This window comes from Delphinapterus leucas, chromosome 10 (genome assembly GCF_059928025.1).
Source record: "Delphinapterus leucas isolate spDelLeu-1000000601 "Yukka" chromosome 10, BTC_Dleu_Yukka2, whole genome shotgun sequence".
Classification (NCBI taxonomy): Eukaryota; Metazoa; Chordata; class Mammalia; order Artiodactyla; family Monodontidae; genus Delphinapterus; species Delphinapterus leucas.
In genome coordinates, this window is record NC_143138.1 from 65,496,418 (window position 1) to 65,519,066 (window position 22,649).

General features: G+C 48.2%; 3 protein-coding genes across 14 annotated transcripts in view; 2 read left to right on the forward strand and 1 right to left on the reverse strand.

Annotated features, from left to right (window-relative positions):
• Positions 1-13,492, reverse strand: CCDC51 (coiled-coil domain containing 51). Of its 10 annotated transcripts, none has more exons than XM_022573263.3 (5): positions 7,956-8,503; positions 7,560-7,617; positions 2,719-3,038; positions 1,508-1,672; positions 1-966 (listed from the first exon to the last, which is right to left on the reverse strand). In XM_022573263.3, exons 3-5 carry the CDS (start codon positions 3,028-3,030, stop codon positions 211-213), a joined length of 1,233 nt encoding a protein of 410 aa, XP_022428971.1. In that variant the 5' UTR covers positions 3,031-3,038; positions 7,560-7,617; positions 7,956-8,503; the 3' UTR covers positions 1-210. The 10 variants fall into 10 exon arrangements, with proteins under 10 accessions (XP_022428971.1, XP_022428970.1, XP_022428967.2 ...); XM_022573262.3 differs by having other exon boundaries at positions 7,863-8,503; XM_022573259.3 differs by lacking the exons at positions 7,560-7,617; positions 7,956-8,503 and adding an exon at positions 12,071-13,492.
• Positions 8,112-10,208, forward strand: TMA7 (translation machinery associated 7 homolog). Its single transcript, XM_089919270.1, has 4 exons — positions 8,112-8,189; positions 8,279-8,334; positions 8,417-8,504; positions 9,999-10,208. The coding sequence occupies exons 1-4, from the start codon at positions 8,174-8,176 to the stop codon at positions 10,031-10,033; spliced, it is 195 nt and encodes a 64-aa protein (XP_089775396.1). The 5' UTR covers positions 8,112-8,173; the 3' UTR covers positions 10,034-10,208.
• The window catches only part of ATRIP (ATR interacting protein), a 16,528-nt gene continuing 7,175 nt past the window's right edge, over positions 13,297-22,649 (forward strand). For 2 of the 3 annotated variants that reach the window (XM_022573255.3, XM_089919249.1), the window contains exons 1-8: positions 13,297-13,602; positions 15,447-15,577; positions 16,257-16,427; positions 17,999-18,117; positions 19,723-19,880; positions 21,130-21,225; positions 21,544-21,673; positions 21,862-22,551. In XM_022573255.3, the coding sequence (XP_022428963.1) occupies positions 13,356-13,602; positions 15,447-15,577; positions 16,257-16,427; positions 17,999-18,117; positions 19,723-19,880; positions 21,130-21,225; positions 21,544-21,673; positions 21,862-22,551 (1,742 nt within the window). In that variant the 5' untranslated portion in view covers positions 13,297-13,355. Of the gene's footprint in view, positions 13,603-15,446; positions 15,578-16,184; positions 16,428-17,998; positions 18,118-19,722; positions 19,881-21,129; positions 21,226-21,543; positions 21,674-21,861; positions 22,552-22,649 lie in introns of all 3 variants that reach the window. The other variant, XM_089919250.1, reaches the window with a different exon arrangement.

Genomic DNA, 22,649 nt, shown 5'->3' on the forward strand with positions numbered 1-22,649 from the left:
TAAGACAAACAAAGACACTTTAATTGGACGTTAGCACAAATTTTCGATAATTAATGTAAATGAGTGTTGCCTAAAAAGCGAAGTATGTCTGCTGGTGAGCCACACAGACTCAGGCTGAGGTTGAGTGCACCCCTGAAGGCTCACTTCATGGCTTCATTCTCTAACTAAATCCACATCCATACCTCCTCCCTCTGGAGGTGGGTCCAGGGGCTAGCTGGCCCTGAACAGCATATACAGCACAGGCAGGGTGGCCACAAATGTCACGCAGGTGACCAGTGTGCCACAGATGGTGTTCCTGTTGACCTGGGCTTCTAGCCTCTGCTCCATGTCCGACAGCCCCAAGATCATGCTCCCCTGTTCCAGCAAGGACCCAGACAGGGCCCCATCTGCCGGCTCCACCAGGCCTGGGTGCGCTGCAGCCTTTGCAAGCTGAAGCACCCCAGCCACTTGGCTCAAAGTCTCTTCCAGGCCATCAAGCTGCTCTCGTAAACCCTCTAGACATGAATGGACCTGCCTGGAATGGCTGAGCTGCTCTCTCAAGGCAGCTGAAAGGACATCTGTGTCTCTGTCTCGGGTGGGGGAAGTACCTGCCTGGGACAAAGAGCTCTGCCCAGGCCCAGCTTGCACCAGGCCCCTCAGGTCTGCCATGAGGTCATGGAGGTCCCTCTGCTGGAGGGAGTAACTGGATGCCTGTTCTCGGATGGCTTCCTGGAGGCTCACAGGCCCCTTCTGAGCCTCCAGAAGCAAGACCTTCAGCTCCTGTAGCCGCACACGGTTCACGTAGGTGGAGCCAGCCACACCAATCAAGGCCCCCAGGACTGACCCAATGAGGGACCAGTTCTTGGTCCTCTCAGCCCGAGTGCGCTCCTTCTCATGACTTTCCCGCACAGCTGCAGAGAAGAGGGAGAACTTCTCTCGCTCAGAGTCTTCGGCACGCAGATAGGTCATACGAAGCCTCTTCTCCTCCTGCAGAAGCAAAGCTGTCATATAGCAGCAACCTGGCCCAGCAGCCGCCAGCAGATGTCCCACTACCATGTCCCTGGGGCTCAGCTTCACGTCTGGCACAGATTACATGTTCCATAAACACGCTGAATGAGTAAAGGTAGCATAAGCCTGGTCAGAAGGGAGGAGCAAAGGAACTGGGGGTGGTCAAGGCGAGTGGCACTATCCTCCCCAAGCAGTCTTGGGTCTGGCCGGACATGCAGTGGTGTCTACAGAATGTGTCTAACAGAAGGGAAGTGTCTGGCGCTCTCTGGGCCAGACCCCTGCATGATGCTCCCTCCTCAGTAATCTGGGGTCCAGATTATACTGTCCTGGACCACTGATCCCAGTATTCCAGGAGGAAGTGCGTGGAGAAGCTCTGGAAGCCTGGGGCCCAGTCCCTCCACAGGGGCTTCTGGTTTACCTCCTCACCAGGTGTCTGACCCCCTAACTAGTCAGGGCTCCCACCTCGCCCCTCCATGACCTGCCAGGCTAGGGTCCCTCTCCAGATGAGGAAGGGGCCTACCTGCAACATCCTGTGCTCCAGAGTAGCCAGTTCCAGGTACTGGTTATCGTCTCTGGAGATGCGGTCCAAGCGGTCCCTCACCTCCTTCAGCTTGGCCTGCTGACCTTCCAAGTCCTCCCGAGCCTCCCGGACAAGCCCTCGAGCCACCATGAACACTTTCTCTGCCTGCAGAGAGAACAACAGAGGCCATTTGCCCCTTCTCTGCATGCCCACACAGCCTCGGCTCCATTCCCAACAAGACTGGGCAGAGAAGAGGTCAGTGGGGTGTCAGTACAAAGGGTGGAAAGAGAGTCCCTCAGACACATAATCCTGGCTCACCCAGTAGTCCTCAAAGTGTAGCCCCGGGCCCTGCCCATCAGAATCACCGGATTTGTCCGTTCAAGTGGAAATAACATGCCCCTGAGAAACCTGAAAACAGCTAAAGATGCATACAATCTGTGTCCACCAAACCCAGCTGACTCTAGTCTGACAAACCAGAGCAAGGCCCTTATGTTCTTAATCGGCTTCATGTGTGTTACCTTAGCTACAACCTCCCAACAACGCCAAACGCCATGACAGGCATTGCCCTGGCCTCCATTCAAGAGACAGAGAAACCCCGGCTCAGCCAAAGTGATGGCCTCCAAGGGGAGAGACAGCACTGTGCCTCAAAACCTCCGGCTAAACCCCAGGTTCTTCCCACCCCACTACACTGGTCTGCGCCTAGGTGGGAGTGGGAACAGAGATGGCGGAACGCATTTCCATTGCCACAAAGGACTTGACAACCAGAAGCAGCTCTTCCCACCTCACAGTCTGATGTTTCGCAGGGCCTCTACTTTCACGAGGGATGCTTTAATCACACATGGGGCTTTGAGGACACTGTAATGCAGCAACCCTCCAGGTAACTCTCACCACCAACCCCCAAGCAGTCAATGAAGGAAGTGTTTGCTGTCCTCACAGAAAGGATGTTAATGGCCCGGGACTCACTGGTACATAGCATACACAACAACTTGTTTACATGGGGGAGAGGAGGGCCCTTCACCCCGGTAGTATCAAAGCCAGGCTGTCGTGTGAGAAACGAGTCAGATTCCTCTCCTAGTGGTATGTGTTCAAGAAAAGGCAAATCTGGACGTGGCCTCCCAGCATCTGTGGCTGGTAATTTACTTGTCAGGAGCCTCCAGGCCACATTGCCCAGGTCAGAGGGCAGGGCCAACCACCCCAGCTCCCCTCCTCACCTCAGTCACGTTTCCCTGGGCCTCTCGAACCTCACTGAGTCCAACAAACTCTTCATATCTGTCCCACCAAGTCTTGGCCATGGAGGACGCCCGTTGCTGAATGCTGTGCCCCAGGGCTCCTCCCAGCGCTGTGAGGCGGTGGTACAGCCCGAGGGCCACCTCCTCAGGTCTTTTCTCTCTGGGCTGGCTGGGGCCTGGGCTGCAGAGAGTCCTGGTCATAAAGAGGTCCCTTCCAAGGAGGCCTCTCCGCACCAGTACGGGAGACACACCCACGACGTGCCGCATGGCCAACACAGGGCTGCACCCTGTCATCGGGAGATCTGTGGGGGGATGCCAGAGAGATCAGCTCACAGCCGAGAAAGGCTGGGCTTAAGTCAGATCTCAAGTCCTAGGGACAGTTCTGAACTGAACAGTTTCCATTAGAAAGTCCAAACTGCGCACCACTCTGTTGGGCCCAGAGGTGGCAGCCACCAGGGTCAGGCTTCACCAGGTGCCCCCGGACAACGGAGCATGTCAGGGAAGAGCATATTTAGGAGCTCAGGCCTTCCATCTCTCTCCGTGACACCACATGAACCCAGATCCTCCCATTCCACCAACCTTCCCACAACCCCAGGTCTCTGTTGTGATCTGCATGAGAATCCTGGTGTCCAGTTTTCTGATAATCTCAAAGAAAATTCTTAAACCTGCGTTGTGTCCATGCTAACAGAGCCCCACAAAGATTCACAAAGACTCCTAGGGAAACTGTGGAACTGACTGAGGGGATTTGGGGGAAAGATTTCTATAAATGACTATCAAAACCAGCTTCCCAGACTCCCTGAGGGCTGCCTCAACTCTGGTGAAGCAGTTTCGCTTCTGTTCTGGAACACAGGTCGTTCATGTCCCAAGGCAGAAAACTCTCTCCTCAGCTCTCCTCTGAAAAGACAATTCCAGGGGAAAACAAAGCAAAACAAAACAACCCAGATTTCTTCACAGAGGACCGCTTTTTTAGGTTTACACCAACTTTCCTTCTGCCCTTCAAGCCCAGACATTCCGGGTGACCAACTCCCAGTCTCACATTTCTCACTTTCCATAAGCTTTCTTCCTTCTTTCCAACCTCAGTAACTGCCCAACAGGTTAAGTTTCTTTCATCTTTCCCTTTTCAACCTTGCTTTGATGTTTGGGCCCCAACAATCCTACTTCTCTGTTACCTGAACAGCACAGGGAGTCTCCCATCATCCAGTCAGGCCTTGCCTGAGCCCAGGAGCAGCAGTGAATTCCGAGGACCCCAAAGAGAGGGCCAGGTGACCCATGCTCCCGGGGCAAACCTGGGCCAGAGCACCCTGGTCTGGCCAAACCACCCCTGCCCCCAAGTACTGACTCTGGCTGGAAGAGTGACACCTGGTAGCCAAAAGACCAGGCCAGAGAGAGAGGTAAGCAAAGGGAGCGGGGGACAGGAAGACTGACTAGAAGAGCTCCAGTTACAAAGAAAGGACCTCCCTGATGTAAGGCGATGAGCATCCCAGCCTCCTCCCCATGGTGCCATGCTTGGAGAAGCTCAGACCCTCTTGAAAACAAAGTTGCTTGGGTAGGGACATGCCTCCTGGCAAAAGCCTGAGCTGAGCGCCACAGAAGGGGACATCTCTGTGACAGTGGTTCCAAGCTGGTGCTGCACCCAAACCCCTGTGCCCCTTGCCTAAGGCCCAAGGGAGCACACGCCACCCATGGCCCAGCAGTCGGGCCAGCCTCCTAGGCCTCAAGGCCAGTGACCACTGCACACAAGCTGTGGCTTCACAACAATCCTGCAGGTGTACCCCTCATCAAAGCAGAGCACCCACCCTCCTCAGCAACGCTCAGCAGAAAGGTGTCCCCCTTGTCCATCACTACTTCTTCAGCCCTCTTCTCTCTTGATCCCACTCGACCACCAAGGTTGCTCTCCTGAAGCCCTGCAAAACTCCCACCTTGTCAGATCCAGCAGGTGCTACTCAGATTTCTTCTCCAATACCTCTGCAGCTTTCAACACCCTCTCATTTTGAAATCACCATCCCCGTCAGCCTCCTCCTCTATCAGCAGCCCAATCTTGGACCCTAGGAAGGTCACTCATCCCTGGCACAGAAGACAGCTACAGCCTCCTACACAGTCATGGCTTCCTCCCCTGCCCCTCAGAGCCGTTCTTCACATGGCAAACAGAGGCTCTGTTACCTCCTAAGTCAGATCACATCCCTCGGTGCAAAACCCCCTGACAGCTCCCCTATCACCTGGCATGCACACCAGTCCTGCCATTGGCCAACAAGCCCCGGTCCTCTCAGCCCTCATCCCCTTCCTTCTCTCCATCCCTGTACGTACTGCACTCCAGCATCCTCACCACGCTAAGCACAATCCTGCCACAGGGTCTATGCCCTGCCATGTCCTCTGCCTGGACCGCTCTTCCTCCACAAGTCCAGTCACCTCACACTTACGTCTTTGTTCATGTATCACCTCTCGATAAGGCCTTTCCTGACCACTCCCTCCTTGGCCACCTTACCTGCTTTCTTTTTCTCCACCAGACACACATATTGCCTTCTTCATGTACTGCCTCGCCCCTCACTAGAACATAAGCTTGGAGACAGCAGGGACTTGGCTTCGTGACGGGACACACCAACGAATCCCAAGTTGTTCCCCCACTCTAGTCCCTCCTCTCAGCCTCCCACCCAGCCTGTCTCCTGGTTCCTCCCCACTTAGATGTCTCACAGGCCCATCAACCAGCAAAGGGAAGATGTTCCTGGCACAGAGACAAAGTGGAACAGTGCTTGAAGTTGTCTAAAATCTGAAGGATGACCCGTGCAGCAGAGAGGAGAGTGGGTGGAGAGGCTGGACAGGTGGACAGAGGCCAAAATGAGCCCTGGGCCAAGTTCAGGACGCTGCCCCTCCACATCCATTCTCCTACTCCATCCAGATAACTATCTCCTACCAACTGCCCTTTTCGCAAACCTCCATCACCAGTACCTCATCCTCACTTGTATAGCTGATGGTTTGCTTCATTTTTCACCAAGAAAATATTTTAAAATTGGAAGAGAACTTCCATAAACTCCTACCACACCTTCCCACCTGCCAGTGTCTGTCTCATCGCCACCTTCTCTTGTTCCTCAGGATGAATAATTCCTGCTCTAGGAAAGGCCAAGCTGTGCCCCAGGTCCCATATCCTCTCCCCTCCTCAGACACTGGTCCCATATCCTCGCCCCTCCTCAGGCACTAATTGATTTGACACTCCCTCCAACAACTGCCCCACTTCTCTGCTCCTCTTTACTCCTTGACAAAGTGCCTGCACTAGCTGTCTCCAGTTCCTCTTCTCCCATTCTCATTCAGCCCCCCTCTGTTCTGGCCTTCACACCCACCAGGACACTTGAACTGCTCCTGTCCAGGTCATGTCCACGTGGCTAAGCCCAATGACCAGTTCCATCCTCATCTTGCTTGCCTTGTCAGCAGCCTGTGCCTCGTGATAGCTCCCTCCTTCTTGAACCACCTTCTCCTCTTGGCTTCCAGTCCCCACTCCCTTCCACAACCTCTCCACACAGTGCCCCAGAGCTCTGTCCTCAGGCTCCTCTCTTATACAGTCCTGTGGCTTGAAAAATCATCTACAAAAAAGTTCTAAACTTGATTGTAGGGATAGCTGCACAACACTGTAAATATACTAAAACCACTGAATGGTACACATTAAGTAGATGAATTGTGTGGTATGTAAATCATATCTCAATAAAGCTATTACTAAAAAACAAACAGACAGAATTCTCTGGCAGTCCAGTGGTTAAGACTTGGTGCTTTCACTGCCAGGGCCGGGTTCAATCCCTGGTAAGGGAACTAAGATCCTGCAAGCCACGTGGCGTGGCCAAAAATAAATAAATAAATAAAACCCAAACAAACTATAATCGGACCTCTCCAGCCCACACCTCTCCTCTGAATTCCAGGCTCATTTATCGAACTGCTCACTCCATGTCTCTGCTTGGAAGGCTGATGGGGATCTTATCTTCCTCTCCCAAACTTGCCTTTCCCACAGCCTTCTCCATCTTGGTTGATGGAAACCAATCAGGCCCAAACTCTCATATCATCCCTGACTCTGCTTTCTCTCCCTCCTCACATCTAGTCCGTTAACAAATGCCACCTCCACCTCTGAAACTAAATCCAGAATCCCTCTTCCTCTTGCCCCTGTCACTGCTATCACCTGGTCCCAACGACTGACATCTTTTGTCTGGATTATCATAAGAGCCTCTGACAGGTCTCCCTGCTTTTACTCTAGGCCCTACTGTCAATAGAGCAGGCAGTGGTGCTTTCAAAATACGGTCAGACCATGTCTCTCTCTGCTCAAAGCCTGCAACCGTTCCCCATTTCTCTCAAGGTAAAAGCAAAAATCCTTTCCATGACCTACAGGGCATCCACCTCCTGGCTCTCATTCTTCTCTCCTCTCACCAGTCTCCTTTTCCTCACTCTGCTCCAGTCACATGGACCTTTTCCTCCAGTCCTTTTTTTTTGAGATAAAATTGACACACAACATTGTAAAAGTTTAAGGTGTACAATGTGATGACTTCACAAATGTATATACTGCTAAATGTTTACCATAACAAGGTTAGCTAACATATCTTTCACTTCATATAACTCCCAGCTTCTTTACGTTGCTGGAACATGCTAGGCTATTCCCACCTCAGGGGCTTCATACCACCTGTTTCCTATCTGTACTGCTTGCTCCCTTCTCTTTTTCAAGTCCTGCTCAAATGTCATAGCTGTCCACTCCCACCCCAGGACACCTTAACCACTTTGCTTTATTTTTCCCCAGGCACATATCACATGACCCGTGGTATGCATTTCACTTATTTACTTATAGCCTCACCCACCAGAACGGCAGCTCTGCCAGGGCAGGCACTGTTTTGTTCACTGCTGCATCCTCAGTGCCTAAAGTACACACATATAGCACACACTCAACAAAAATGTACTGGATGAATTAACAGAATTTGCAAAATATCGCACCCCGGGCTATATTATAAAACCCCAACTCCTTCCGGTGGCCTCCAAAGCTCTAGAAACAGGTGGTCTAGCCCCCGCCCATTTCTGCTGCCTCCCTCGCATCTCCCACCAGCCACACTGTAAGGAATGCGCCGAGCTTCAAGGCCTTTGCACAAGCCCTTCCCTTTACTTACAGTCCTTTACAGTCCCAGTCTTAGCGCTTGCGGTTAAAAACCGCTGGCGGCTTCTGGATCCTCCCCGGGCAAGACACCCCACCTCCCCAGTACCTGGTGGGTTTTGCGCCGGAGCCGCAGCCCCAAAGGTGCGCCAGTCACTCAGTTGATCTCTGACCCTTTAGCGCCCGCCTCCGGACCGCTTCCGGCAACGGGAGCGCAACTTCCGAACCAGGAGCCAATCTGCGGGCCCGCATGGAGGTATAGGCTCAGGGGGTGGGACGGAGAGCCCCGCATCCGGTGGAGGGTCTGGGTAAGGGGCGGCAGGCGCCATGTCGGGTCGCGGAGGTAAGTGTGCGGGGACGATGGGGTGGGGCGGGGCGGAGAGGGACGGGACCCGGCGGGGGCCAGGCTGAGCGTGCTCGTGTCGCACGCAGGTGGCAAGAAGAAGCCCCTGAAGCAGCCCAAGAAGCAAGCCAAGGAGATGGACGAGGTGAGGGCTGGCGCAGAGGCGTGGGCGGGCGCGGAGGGTCTAAGAAATCCGCCGGGAGTGAATCCGCTCTCCCTCTCCGTAGGAAGATAAGGCATTCAAGCAGAAACAGAAGGAGGAGCAAAAGAAACTCGAGGAGCTAAAAGCGAAGGCCGCGGGGAAAGGCCCCCTGGGTAAGTGAGGGCTGGGTAGAGCTCAAGCCGGACAAACGCCTGAGCATCAGTCTGGTTACGGGCCCGAGCATGTCCGTGTCCTGCCTCGTTGGTGAGTTGCGAGGTCCCTTTTGCTGGTGTCCGCTGCAGTGGACGGCCCTAGCCAGGCTTGGTTTCGCCAGCAGCGGGAGAGGGGGCGGGAGTCAGACCCAGTATGGGCTTTTCTTGCTTAGGGAAGTGACAGAAATGGAAATACAGAAATTTATATATCTCAGACACAAGTTAGTACAGTTGAGTTTCCAGATATCCTCTACAGTTTCTTGCTCCAAATTCGTATTTCACTGCTTCTTTGTTGCTTGTAACATTTCTTAATTTACTAATCGTATTGTTAAAACTCTAGCAAAATACTTTTGCATCCTGAGCCTTTTCACTGCTGGATGCGCCTAGTCTAATGGATAAAGTCCAAGTCTGTTGGCATACTATTGTGCTATATGTTTTTTAACTTAATTCTCTACCATTCTGCCTCTTTTTTGCCTTTGTGTAAGAGGAATTGATTACATATCAAAAGATTTTTTTAAAACCCATCATTGTACTTTGTGCTTCTTAAATCCTGTTTACATTCATCAAAATAGGATTATTTTCTCAACAGTTATCTATACCCTATTGGATCACTTGAGCCACTCTAGGGACAACGAAGGCTGGGATGGTGGGAGTGTCATTCAGCGTTTCCCAAGACCTCTGTTCTAGTGGGTTTGAGTCATTTTTGTGTACCCACACAGCGCTGAGATTCTAGATATTGAGATTCCTTTTTGGAATGATGTGAGGTATCTTGCACCTTCCCTTAATCTGTGATTATGTATGGGGAGAAGGCCAACCCTTAGTGAAATCCTGTACTACTTGTTTCTATTGAGCATCATGTACTTTTTTTTTAAGGTTTATTTTGTCACAGCCTTTTAGGACTTCCATTTCTATATTAGGCATACTTAATTCTATAATTGTTTGTTAAATTACCTACCGTGTGCCAAATACAGTCATTTGTAAATTGGGTAAAATAAAGGTAGTGAGTAAATCAGATCCCAGGATCGTATGTAATATAGAAGGTGATGTGGTGTGATATGACACTTAAAGAGTATGGACTTGGAAGTCAGGCTACTACCCAGCTTGGAATCCTGGCTTTGTCACATACCATTTTATAACTTTGAACAACACCTAACACTGAGACTTTGTTATCTGTAAAATGGGTTGATAGGGGATGAGGATTAAGTGAGCCAGTCTGAAATACACAACACACTTGAGATCCAGACCAGTGCACAGCCATTACTCGCGCCCTGCCTTATTCTCATTCTACTTTTGCCCAGAATAGATAATAGTGGGAAAGCCCTGTGCATGCTTGTGTCCAAAAAAATGCCCAGTACAAAGAGCTAGGCCTTATTAGGATCCTTATCAGGCCCCTGGGGCTTCAGCCACAGAACTGTCTTTTTCCCTGGATGAGACTTTTTTTTTTTCCTTTTGCAGCCACAGGCGGAATTAAGAAATCTGGCAAAAAGTAAGCTGTTCCTTGTGCCTGAGGCAATGATGATCCTTAGTTCCATTCCTGTTTAAACATCTGGATTAAACATCTGGATTCCCTGCCATAACATCTGTTGCCACCTATAGCTAGAATGAAGTGTTGTCTTGGAACCTATTGTACATTTAAGAATAAACTTTTGTAAAAAAAAAAAAAATCTTACAGTGGTTCATCTTGTCTTTAGTTCTTCTCAGCCATTTCTACCTTAGCTGTGAGATCTGCATAAACCCAGCGCAGAATCCTGCCAAAGTGTGTTCTTAAGTCCCTGTTCTATCCTGAATTCTGTACCACCTGGAATTAAACCAACTCATTTGAAATGGCTGTTGTTTTCTGCGTGGTTATATACCCAACAGAATATATTACATGAGATTAGTGGAAGAATTTGTACTTTGGGAAGAAAATCTGTTCTTTCTGTTACGACATCCACATTACTATTTGTTTTAATGGGGTTGTTCTCTTCATGTAAGGAGTCTTGCTTGTGCAAGCCGGGCATGCACCAGTGAACAATTCTTCTTGCCAAGGAACTTCTCTATTGTTGGAGGGGAGCAGGACAAATACATATGATATGTGTTATGAAGAGAAAAAAGACTGGAGAAAGGAGAGATTCCTAAAAGTCTGTAAGAACTAAGCTTACTCTGAAGCCCCCAGGTCTGCATTTCCACTAGGGCTTCAGAAAGGTCCTTGCTAGGTTCCCATTTCTTATACTCTACGTTCAACCCATCAGCAAAATCAAATCTGAACCCTTCATATTTACTCTTATACCACCGGACCTTCATTCTGACCCTAAAATCCCTCACCTAAATTATTGTAGTCACATCCAAATTTGTCTTCCTGCCCCTGCCCTTGCTTCCGTACAGTCTAATCCTTATTCAGGACCCAGAGTGATCTCTAAACCATAAAGTTACATTTTGTCTCTCCCTGGCTGAGAATTCTTCAGTGGCTTCTTAGTGCAAAAAAAAACACAAGTCCCTACAATGACCAGTGAGGCACTAAGGGATCTGGATGCCACTCCCTACCCTCTGGTGTCTAGCATTCATCCTCCTGATCAGTCGTGAGCCACAGTGGCCTACATTCCAGTCAAGCTCCTGCCTCACTGTTATCACCAACTGGAAACTCCCTTCCTTTAGAGAACTGAAATGTCACATTAGTGAGCTCTTTCCTGACTGTAGTGGCAGTCCCAGTGTCTCTTAACCCTGTTTCCTTTTTCTCTCCTGACATTTGTTATCTACCACTTTTGACTCCAGGAAGAGTAAATTCCTGATACAACTATGGGAATAATGCTAATAACACTTAGCTTTCTCTGCGAATGTGTTTTCAGAAAGGGCTCTAGAACTAGTCTGAGATTTTGCTGAGTCAAAACTGGAAAAGGTTTTGATAGATTGAAGCCTGTATTATCATTCTAATGTACTTGATATTAGTAGAAAAAGAAAAACAGCCCACTTTGCTTCTCTCCCGGAAAGTTGCACAGCCAGCAGCATCTTCTTTGGACTTCAGGGATTCCCTGTTGGACCTTGCCAGCTCGCACCCATCCCTGTGCTACTGAGAATAACCCTTCAGAGAGCCAGTGCCAGCACACCACCCCTGAGATTAAGCTACTGCTCTTTTATTCGGTAGAACCTAATCAGCATTAACAAATGGAAGTATAATCCTGTCCCTTTACAGGACCAGAGTCTTGGAGCAATTAAGACAAGCATTCAACATTTGGGCAGCTGTCTGAGGGAACCTAACAATTACCTCAAAAAACTAAAGCCAGGTATTCAAGACCCTCTAGGCCCTGACAACCACCTCCCTTTCATTTACTGCCTTCACAAACATTCACAGGACACTCACAGGCCAAGTTTGGCACTGAGCATTCAAGGATGAAAAGTCTTGCCCCAGTTACTCTCCAACACCCTGTTCCTGCTAACTGTTCTGCACATGACTGCTGCCCGGTAAAATCCTGTCAGCCACTCAAGCCCAGCTTGAATCCTTGCTCCTCTCTAAAGCCTTACCTTCTCTCTCTGCCATCGATAATTCCTACCTGGCACTTGTGTGGCGTCCATTTCAGTGTTGTGTTCTTGTCTGAGTAGTCTTGGTGCCATCCTCCTTGGTAACTCTTTTCTTTTTTTAAAATTATTTATTTTTGGTTGCATTGGGTCTGTTGCTGCGCGCGGGCTTTCTCTCGTTGCGGTGCACGGGCTTCTCATTGCGGTGGCTTCTCTTGTGGAGCACAGGCTCTAGGTGCATAAGCTTCAGTAGCTGTGGCAATGCAGGCTCAGTAGTTGTGGCTTGTGGGCTCTGCAGAGTGCAGGCTGGGCTCTATAGAGCTCAGGCTCAGTAGTTGCGGCACACGGGCTTAGTTGCTCCGCAGCATGTGGGATCTTCCCGGACCAGGGCTCGAACCGTGTCCCCTGTATTGGCAGGCGGGTTCTTAACCACTACGCCACCAGGGAAGCCCTCCTTGGTAACTCTTGATAACTTCCACTCAACCTGTAGGACAGCCCAGGTGCTACTTCCAGGGGGCCTTCCTTAACTTCCTGAGTTTCATTCATTTCTAATCTATGACCGTCGCTTGGGCCAAAAACACTCAAGAGCTCTCAATGAATGAATATTAACAGCCTGAGCAGTGAGTTCCCACCCCCTCCAACACAGGCACACCATTCTCAGGATCACCCCTTCTCAGACCTTTCTTTCTCCAGACCTACCTCAAAGGTACACATCCAAAGCATTTACTGTTCTCAAAGATGTGTGCTCACAACAGCTCTAGTCATAACTTCCGCCCAGTCCCACTCTCCCAGACTCCTCCCCAAGAGAGCCTTGGGGTATATGAGAAGTGGGTCTAGCTGGAGAACAGCGAGCTCACAAAGACCAAACCCCTGAATGCTCCCTGACTCGATTCACATGTGCACTTGTGAAAATCAGGGCGAACTCCTCCAAGCCCAGCTGTGTACCCTAAGTGATGCCAGAGAGCGGGCGCAGAGCCACCTGCGCGGTGGGGCTGGTGAGTTAGCCCAGGTAACTCGGTTCTCTCCTCTTAGACCACCCGCCTACTGGGGTCCCAGCCGTCGGTACGAAAGCGCCAGGCGGGGTGATGCCCAGAAGGGCTGGGAGCGACCGAGCTCCTCAGGCACCCAGTTGAGCACCGCGGCGCGGTCTGATTACGTCACTCATCCGCGCCCACCGACTGGAAGGTGATTGGCCTGTTGGCTAGGGGGCGCGGCCCCAGCGGCTGAGGCGAGCGGCAGCGCGCGATCGGTTGGTCCAGCCCTCCGGCCTCGAGGTTACAGGCCGGACTCGGTGCCTTCGGATACCGGCTGGCGGCAGGCATGGCTGGAATCCCCGCGCCAGGCAGCAGGAGGCGGAGCGGGCCCCCGGCACCCAGTCCTGGCCCGCCGTCCAGCACCCAGCACCCTCCGAGCAAGCGGGCCCGGGGCTTCCTCGCGGCCGCCCCCCCAGACCCAGAAGACCCATTCGGCGCGCACGGGGATTTCACCGCCGACGACCTGGAGGAGCTCGACACCCTCGCGTCACAGGCCCTGAGCCAGTGCCCGAACGCGGCTCCGGACGTGTCCAGTGAGTGCGCCTTTTCCCCGAGGGTGGTGCAGACCTCGCTAGACCCACTTGATGGCTGTGGCTTAAGAACCCCACGACCGCTCTTCCGGTGTCTTGAACTCACACTGCCACTTCACCTTTTAAAAATATAGGAACAGTTTGATTTAAGCAGCGGCGTGTCCCAAAAGGTCCTTTGATTTGGGGGAGAAATGTATCAGGAGTGTCAAACAGCCGATTTGGAATACCGAAAGCTAGGTTAACATTTTACTTTAGTTTCTATACTTTGGACTACTAAGGTTCTTAGTTCTTAACAGAGATCCTTGCAACACGACTACCACCACCAGCAGAATCATCACTGCCTACACATGGGGGCCCATCATTATGACAGGTTTGGGAGGCTTTAGATCTAATGAAGACCACCTTTTCCCTTGGGCCGCATGAACATAAGAGGGGCCTGGCAGAGGCAAGAGATAAAAGAGACTCATTCTTTTATACAACCAATAAATCATACTTAGGTGCCCAAACATTAGGAGCTGCAGACACTTAGCAATAAACAAAAGACAAAAGCCCCCTCCTTCATGGAGCTTACCCTCATTCTAGTGAAGTCTTGTGGGGCTGCCAGGAAGAGAAATCTCTACTTGGATGTCTTACATGCATCTTATATTCCACACAATCATTTCCTGGAAACCCAGTCATCCACCAGCATCTCCAGCATGGTGCCTGGCGAAGCATTCAGAAAACACTCAGAACATTTGATGACCAAATGTTCTGCATGGCAATGACTAGCACCACTCTCCATCATGTAGCACAAGGCAGGCAACAGCTCCCTTTCCTTGACCATGGATCTGATTCCTTTCCAAATCCTGTAACTTTACCTTCTTCATCCATCTCTGGAATCCATCCTCTCTGCATCATCTCTGCCATCTCCCTGATCTGTGTTACCATCACCCCTCTCCAGACAATAGTCTGCTAAATTGTTCCCACATTTCCAGTTATGACTCAAGTCAGAGTTTATACCACAGCCAGAGTGATCTTTTCAAAACTAGAATCTCTGTGTCACACACAGATACACGTGAACATCCCTAGTGAAAGCCTTTAATGACTTCACACTACTTCTAGTATAAAGATCAAAATCCTTAACATGGACAGCAAGGCCCAGCATGGCCTGTCCCTTTCCCTCTCCTTCTTTGGGTTCTAGCCACACTAACCTTCCTTCATTCCTTGAATTCTCCCTGTTTCCTTACAATACAGAAACTGCACATTGCTGTTTCTTACACACTGAGTGTTCTTTCCATCTATTCCCCATCGCCACTCACCTGGTTAGTTCCTGCCTGTTCTTCAGCTCTCCATTCAGTCATCACTTACCTGGGGAAGCCTTCTATTCATCCCATTGGATCAAAGCCCCTATTATAGGCTTTTCTATATTTGCTCTTCTCTGCAGCTCTTATAGCAGTTGAAATTTTACATTTATTCTTGTGTTTTTGAGTGTCATGTAAGCTCCATGAGTGTAAGGACTGTATCCATTTTGCTCACCATTGTACCTTTCTTTAGAGGCTAAAGCCTGGCATATTTTAGGTGCTCAGTAAATATCATTGAATAATAGATCACTGAGTTCTGACCAGTGAGATTCCCACAGCACCTTTCAGCCTTTAGATGAGACTCTTAAAACTGGGTGCAGAATGGGGAGAGGGTGGCAGGTTCTGTTATTTCCTGAGGATTGATTCATGTTCTTATGTTGTAAAATACCTGTAGTGCTTACTAGATCTTTCTCTAATTTGCTTTCAAAAGTGATTGTTTTCAGCATTGTCTGGCTAAAGTGGGAAAATGTTGGGTCCTAAAAAGTATACGGGAACTGTTTTTTACAGATGTTCATAAGGTCCCCAGATTAGATGGGATGTCAAAAAATCCTGCAAGGAAAAACAGAGAAAGTGTTCCAGTTAAAGATAATTTTGAATTAGAGTTACTTCAGGCACAGTACAAAGAGCTTAAAGAAAAGGTAAGTGATTTAACTTGTGGCTTTTGTAGTTAATTCATTCACTTATGCATGTGTTATAAAGCATTATACAATAAAATATATAAAAGTTTTAAAACAAGAGTCCAGATTCATCCCCATGAATTGGGGGAAAGAAAGCCAGAAAATTTTGGTTGAAACTAAATCCTGAGATTCCTAACAACTAGGGCAAGAAAGGAAACACTGTAAACCATATACAAAAAGAGATACAAACTTTCTGTTGTAGCACTGAGATAAATTTATAGCCTATGTCTTATATAAGAAACAACATCATAATGGTTGCTATTTTCATTAGCAGTTTTGCAAAAAAGCAAACATTCTTCATATGACTATCTATAGGTCCCTAGAAAAACCAAGAACATAATGTAGAATTTTAGTTCTGTGAAGTGTGTGACCCAGATTGTTTAATACCTCTTAGAGCCTATAGAATCTGCATGCAGAAGTGACAAGTGTGTCCTTAAGCTATCTTGCTGAATATCCACTGTCCCAGGAATGGGCCTAGCAGATCACGGTGATGTCTGATTGGTACAGATATATTTTGAGCACTCTGGTCTGTTGGACATGTTTTAAATGTGTTTCTTCATCTCCCCAGCTATATGTTGAAACATGTACATATATAATTTTCCCTTACAAACTTTTCACAACATCAATTTGGGATTTACAGATGAAGGCAATGGAAGAAGAAGTGCTCATTAAAAGTGGAGAAATTAAAATTTTACGGGACTCACTGCATCAGACAGAATCCATTCTAGAGGAACAGAGAAGATCACATTTCCTTCTTGAGCAAGAGAAAACTCAAGCACTCAGTGACAAAGAAAAAGAATTCTCCAAAAAGGTGACCCAGAGCATGTGTTTTGCTTGTATGGACATCAGCTTTGCCTGCTCAATGAGTTCCTTTAGAAGCAATGACTAAAGTTGCTTATAGATCTTCCAGGAAGATTTCAACAGTTGTTTGTCTTAAATACTTTCGCTACCAACTAATTGCATGTACTTTTCTCCAGGCTCTGAGGTTTGGAAAAGGACTTAGAAGAAACTCTGCTTTGCTGTGGTAGTCTAAGTTACTAGCTCACACTTTGCAGAAACAGCTAAAATTAGTGGGTTTTTTGTTGTGTGTTTTTTTTGTTTTTTGGCAGATCAGAAACTCAGTTGACCTAGCTTAGGCCAAAAGAAAATGTATTGGCTTCCATAACTAGGTCTGGGAAAACAGGTGTGCTGGGGCCTCAAAAGACTCAAGATTTGCCACGACTCATCTTTATTCTCTGTACTATTGATAGGCTCCATCCTTATGGTAGAGGATGTGTTCCCCAGGGGCTCCTGGGCTCATATTTCATAGCTCCAGAGCAGACTGAAGACCTAGGGTTCTTTATCTCCAAGTTTTAAAATTCTGGGGAAGGCTCTAATTGGTCTAACCTGAGTCAGGTGCCTGCCTCTGAACTAGTCACTGTAATCGAGATAATAGCTCCCATTCAAATCACATATTCAAAGGTAGGAAAATTATGTTTCTTAAGGGAGGGAGATACTGTTCTGGGGAGAAAAACAGTGGGTGTCCAGTATATACCACTTTCCTTCACTTCCCAAGGCTTCAAACTTAAGGATGTGGGCCTTATTCTGCCGTTACTTCATTCAGCAAACTTGGCAGTCTTTAAAGAAGCACTGACCTGTGCCCAAGACTAACAGCAGTAGTTGCCTTTCCATATACATGATGAAGAGCAATGGGTTTGCAATCAGACAAACCAGAGTTTGAATCTAGGCTTTATCATATTCAAGCAGTGACCTCAGGGTGACGACTTATGCTCTATGACTCATTTCCCTTATCTGTTCCAGAAAATAACCAGAAGGGCTGTCGTGAGACTTAAATGGTCCTGCCCTTGTGTCTGGTGCTGTGCCTGGGAATGGCAGCAGTTACCATTGGCCAGAACAGCAGGTCTCCCCACCCTGTACAAGGTTTTGGTAAAACTCTTCTAAATACTCAGCCCAGACCTTCAGGAAGACTTGGATTGTGCACCACTATATTCACTAAAAGGTCTACATGTTACCTTGAGATATGGTACCTTGTCAAGCTCTGTGCTGGGCATTTTACATTCACCATTCTTACTTAATACCCCCAACCAGGAAGACAGGTATTTATGTTACAGATAAGCTGGAGTTCAGAGAGGCTGAGTAAATGGTATTTGAACCCTCACAAACTACCCAGCTATAGTTCAGATCAAAATATCTTTCTAGAATACCATGTCATCTTTCAGGAAGAAGGTTAAAGCTTGATATTTTAGGACATTTATGTCACAGCAGACTTTTATACTATCTCTCATTGCTTGTTTTTCCTTTACTATCCTGAGATTTTGAAGCCCAGAGCTGTTTCTGTATATGTGATGAGGCCTCTATAAGTATGCTTCTTTTGCCTTCCAGCTCCAGTCATTGCAGTCTGAACTCCAGTTTAAAGATGCAGAGATGAATGAATTAAGGACAAAGCTTCAAAGCAGTGAACGAGCTAATAAACTAGCTGCTCCCTCCATTTCCCATGTCAGGTAATGATGGTGCTAGAGGGAGAATACAGTTTTGTATCGTTTAGTAAAAAGTCTGAATAACAATGTCAGGCTAGTCCTGAACAAAGGTCGTTTAGACTCTGCCACTGGGGCATAGATGCTCTTTCCCGAAGGCCTCAAAGATGGTTTGGATGAGACTAGAATGGTTTGGGGCATCATAGCATAAAGGCCCTGCACTCCAGAAGTGCTTCCTCCCTGTAGACTTTATAAACACAACACAACTCCTCGGGATGAAAAGAGGCTGGAAAGATGCTCTCCAAACTTTTGGAGTGGACCAGTCTTCATTTTTATGTAATTTGTTTCAAATAAATGATTTTGCCCCAACTGTATTTCAGTCCCAACTGCTTGGAATATTTTTTCTCATTTGCTGTCCAGCAGTCCCCACCTTTGCTGCAGATGTGATCAGCTTGTTAATGGTCCGTCCTGTCCCCTGCCTGCCAAAGAAGTCTGGCACACTGTCAGGATCAGCCTTGAAATTTGAACAGTGTGGGTCAGGTCGTCTTTTTCTGGTATTAAACATTCTGCTGCTTTTGCTTATAATGGGCAGGATGTGAAACTGAACTTTTCTTGCCTTGCGTAGCCCAGGTAAGACAGGAGAGCAGAGGGAGTCCATCCTCACCTCTTTACACCAACAGGAGGGCCTCAGCATTGTCTGATCCAATCAGAGGGTTAAGACTGCTTCTCTAACATAAAGACCCTGGCACCAAGGCACTGGCTCAGTTTCCAAGTTGCAAGACACAATACACCTTTTTCTAGACCCTCTTTCTCCTGATAATCTTTTCATTCAGTCCCTGACTATTATAAAAGAGGTTGTTCCAAACTAGTGGTTACCAGGGGGGAGAGGAAATGGGGAAAAGGCAATATAGAGGGATAGGGGAGTAAGAGGTATAAACTATTAAAAGTATAAAATAAACTACAAGGATATATTGTACAACAAAGGGAATATAGCCAATATTTTATAATAACTATAAATGGAGTTTAACCTTTAAAAATTATGAATCAGGGCTTCCCTGGTGGCACACTGCTTGAGAGTCCACCTGCCAATGCAGGGGACACGGGTTCATGCCCTGGTCTGGGAGGATCCCACATGCCGCGGAGCGGCTGGGCCTGTGAGCCATGGCCGCTGGGCCTGCGCATCCGGAGCCTGTGCTCTGCAACAGGAGAGGCCACAACAGTGAGAGGCCCGCGTACCGCAAAAAAAAAAAAATTATGAATCACTATAGCATTTGCTTATAACTTATATAACATTGTATAGCAACTATATTTCAATTAAAAAAAAAAGAGGTTGCAAACTGAAAAGATGTTTTGGTGGAACTGGAAATAGTAATGGAGTTATAGCCAATACTTTTGGGTGATTGGAAGAAGGTGGAAGCAAATGAAAGATTTTTTTTTTCAACAATTTGAATCAAAATGCCTTGAATTTTGCATTGCTATCCTGACAAAGAATAACAAACGTGTAATAGATAAAATTTTTGGTCAAATCACCTAGATAGGAAAAGTTTAAAGTTTGTTAGAAGTTTTATAACCAGGTATTTTACATGGTGTTAGCAGAATCATTACTTTGCTTTCATAGTTAACTTTTTCCAGTCCTAGGAAAAGCCCTTCTGTGGTTATAAAGCCAGAAGCATGTTCTCCACAACTTGGAAAACCATCTTTCCCTACAAAGGAGTCTTTTAGTGCTAACATGTCCCTTCCCCACCCCTGCCAGACCGATCCAGGATATAAGTCCCTGATGGGCAAAGAGGGTAAGTCAGTCTATCCATCATCTATTGCTCTATATCAGACTACTCAGACTTGAGCCTTGAAACATTTGAGTATTTATTTTCTCCTCGTTTCTGTGGGTCAGCAGTTCTGACAGCACAGTGGGGATGGTTTGTCTCTGCGGGCACTGAAGGCTTGTAGGGTGCTGGAGGATCTATTTCAAGGTGGCTCACTCACATGTCTGGCAGTGGAATTCCTTTCCACATGTGGGCCTTTCCACAGGGCTACTTGGCTGATCTCATAACCTGGTAGATGGCTTCCTCTAGAGCTAGCAAACCCAGAGAGATAGGTGGAAGCTATCCTTTTTATGGCCTAGCCTCAAAAGTCACATAGCATCACTTCTGCCACATTCTGTTTGTTAGAAGTGAGTCATTGAGTCTGGGCCATGTTCAAGGGGAAGAAAACTAGGCTACACCCTTTGAGGAGAAGTGTGTCAAAGAATTTGCAGGCATATTTTAAAACCTCCAGTCAGCATCCATTGCCATGCCAGAAACACAGCTAGTATGCAGGAACATGTGCTCCTTTCATCGCCCAGCTGAGTCCAGACTGAGGGAATGCTACTGCTTTCTAGAGAGACAATCTAGCATTAGTAGGTTTTCACTCTGAGACTGTGCTATGCCAGTTTATCTTACAATTCAGATACATTGCCTTTCTCCTACCATCAACCCTTTCAAGTCATTAGTATCACGCCACCCCTGAGAACTACAGCTACTAACATTTTTGATATTTAGCAACTTCAGGAGAGGTTATCGGGTGGTGTTATGAGCAGGCAGTGGAGCCCACCAGCCTGGCCGAGAGTCCCAGTCACACTGCTTACTGGCTTGTATGATTTGAGCAAGTCCCTTAACCTCAGTTTTCCCATATGTAAAACAGAGCCAATGATAACACCTCCTGGTTGGGTTGCTGTGAGGAACAAGAGAGCTAGCATGTATAAAGCTCTTAGAACAGTGTCTGGCACATAATAAGAATCATATAAAATGCTTTTATGTTATTGCCTGATTTTGAAGTGGGGCAAACAATTTAATTTTCTTTTCCTTTCCTTTCCTTATGCAAGTTCCTGTTTTATATGAGGAAGGCAAAGATGTGAAGGTTCTTGAGTTGCTTTGGCTCTTGTTTTGATCCAAAGTTGAAGAAGTAGAACAATGTATGTTTTAAACTCATTACATTTAAGAGTTTCTGATACACTTGTGCTTTTGTGTTCCAGTTTTGATTAACATATTATCTTTTATTCAGATAATAAGACCCACAGTCTGGGAGATGACCCGATAAAGCAAGAACAGTCCCAGAAAAGGCTTATTGACAGCTGGATGCAGAGGTCAAACACTCAAGGTACCAGAATGCCTGCTCCTTCTGCAGGAGGCCTTCCTGGGTCCGATCATCCTCTGTGATGCTGCAGTGGAATTGCCTAGGGAACTGTCCGGGGCTCAATCAGCACCCCAGGCAGTGCTTTAGAGGGTCCAAGGGAGTAGTAGTCTGTGGCTTAAGCAGAAGACTATAAAATGGAAGGGGCCAAGAGCCAGTATGCCTCCGAGCCTTCAGTACCCACAGGCGTCTCAAGGGAACTTAGTGGCAGTTTAGAGGATAGTTGGCATCATAGAAAAGCACTCTCAATGTCAGAACCTACTACAGTCACCTTGTCTTCTGCAGGCTCCATTTTGATAAACCTTCTCCTGAAGCAGCCTTTGATGCCAGGGTCACCCCTAGGTCTGTGCCACCTCCTGAGCAGTTGTTCTGAGGCTCCTACCGGCACCCTGTTCCAGCTATCCGGGCTTGGCAGGTAAGCATAAGACTCTAAAAAGCTTGTTTGGAAGAAGTTTCCAGGAAGCAAGTCCCCATCTGGTCCTGACCGGCCTAGGAGGTCTGCTCTGGGCAGGAAAACTAGAGAATTTAGCAGGCAGGTTATTTGGGTCCCTTGACCTTATCTCCCTCTCACACTTGTGTGTTTTCTTTTGTGTCTGTTGCTAGTACCTTGACTGGGATTTCAAGCCTGAGGACCACAGGTTCTTGTGATGGGTCATTTCCCCTCTTGGCCCTGAGAGAAGCACAGAACCTGGCACTTACTGGACTGAATCTGGTGGCCAGGAATGAAGGCTCCTGTGACAGAGACCCAGCAGAGGGAGGCGGAAGGGCCTTCCCACTCTGCCAACTTCCTGGAGCTGTGCACCTCCTCCCCCTGGTACAGTTCTTTATTGGCTTACACTGCCAGGCTCTGCAGGATTTGGCAGCAGCCAAGAGAAGCGGAGCGCCTGCGGACTCACCGACACATCCCTCCTGTGTGAGCTCTGGGGTAGAGGCCAGCCCCGAGGACTCACTTTGCAACCTGGAAGGCTTCTCTGTGGCTTCACTAGGCGTTCTTCAGCACCTGGTGTGCCACAGCGGAGCAGTCATTTGCCTGTTACTATCAGGAGCAGGCGCCGATTCTGCTGCTAGGGAAGGAGACCAGAGCCTGGTTGACGGACATGGTCGTGGGGATGTGACCTCAGCCCCAGGGAGGCTTGCTGGTGACCAAGGCCAGCATCCACTATTGAAGATGCTTCTTCAACTTTTGGCTTTCTCTTCTGCAGCAACAGGTCACCTTAAAGCCAGTGTCCTCAGCCAGTGCCTTAAGGTTTTGGTGAAATTAGCTGAAAATGCTTCCTTTGATTTCCTGCCCAGGTATAACACAGCATGGGAGTCATGATTCCTTGTGGGTCTTACCCGGCCTCTTGAGGTCTGTCCTGTGGCCCCTGTACTTGTTCCCATCTTGACTCGTC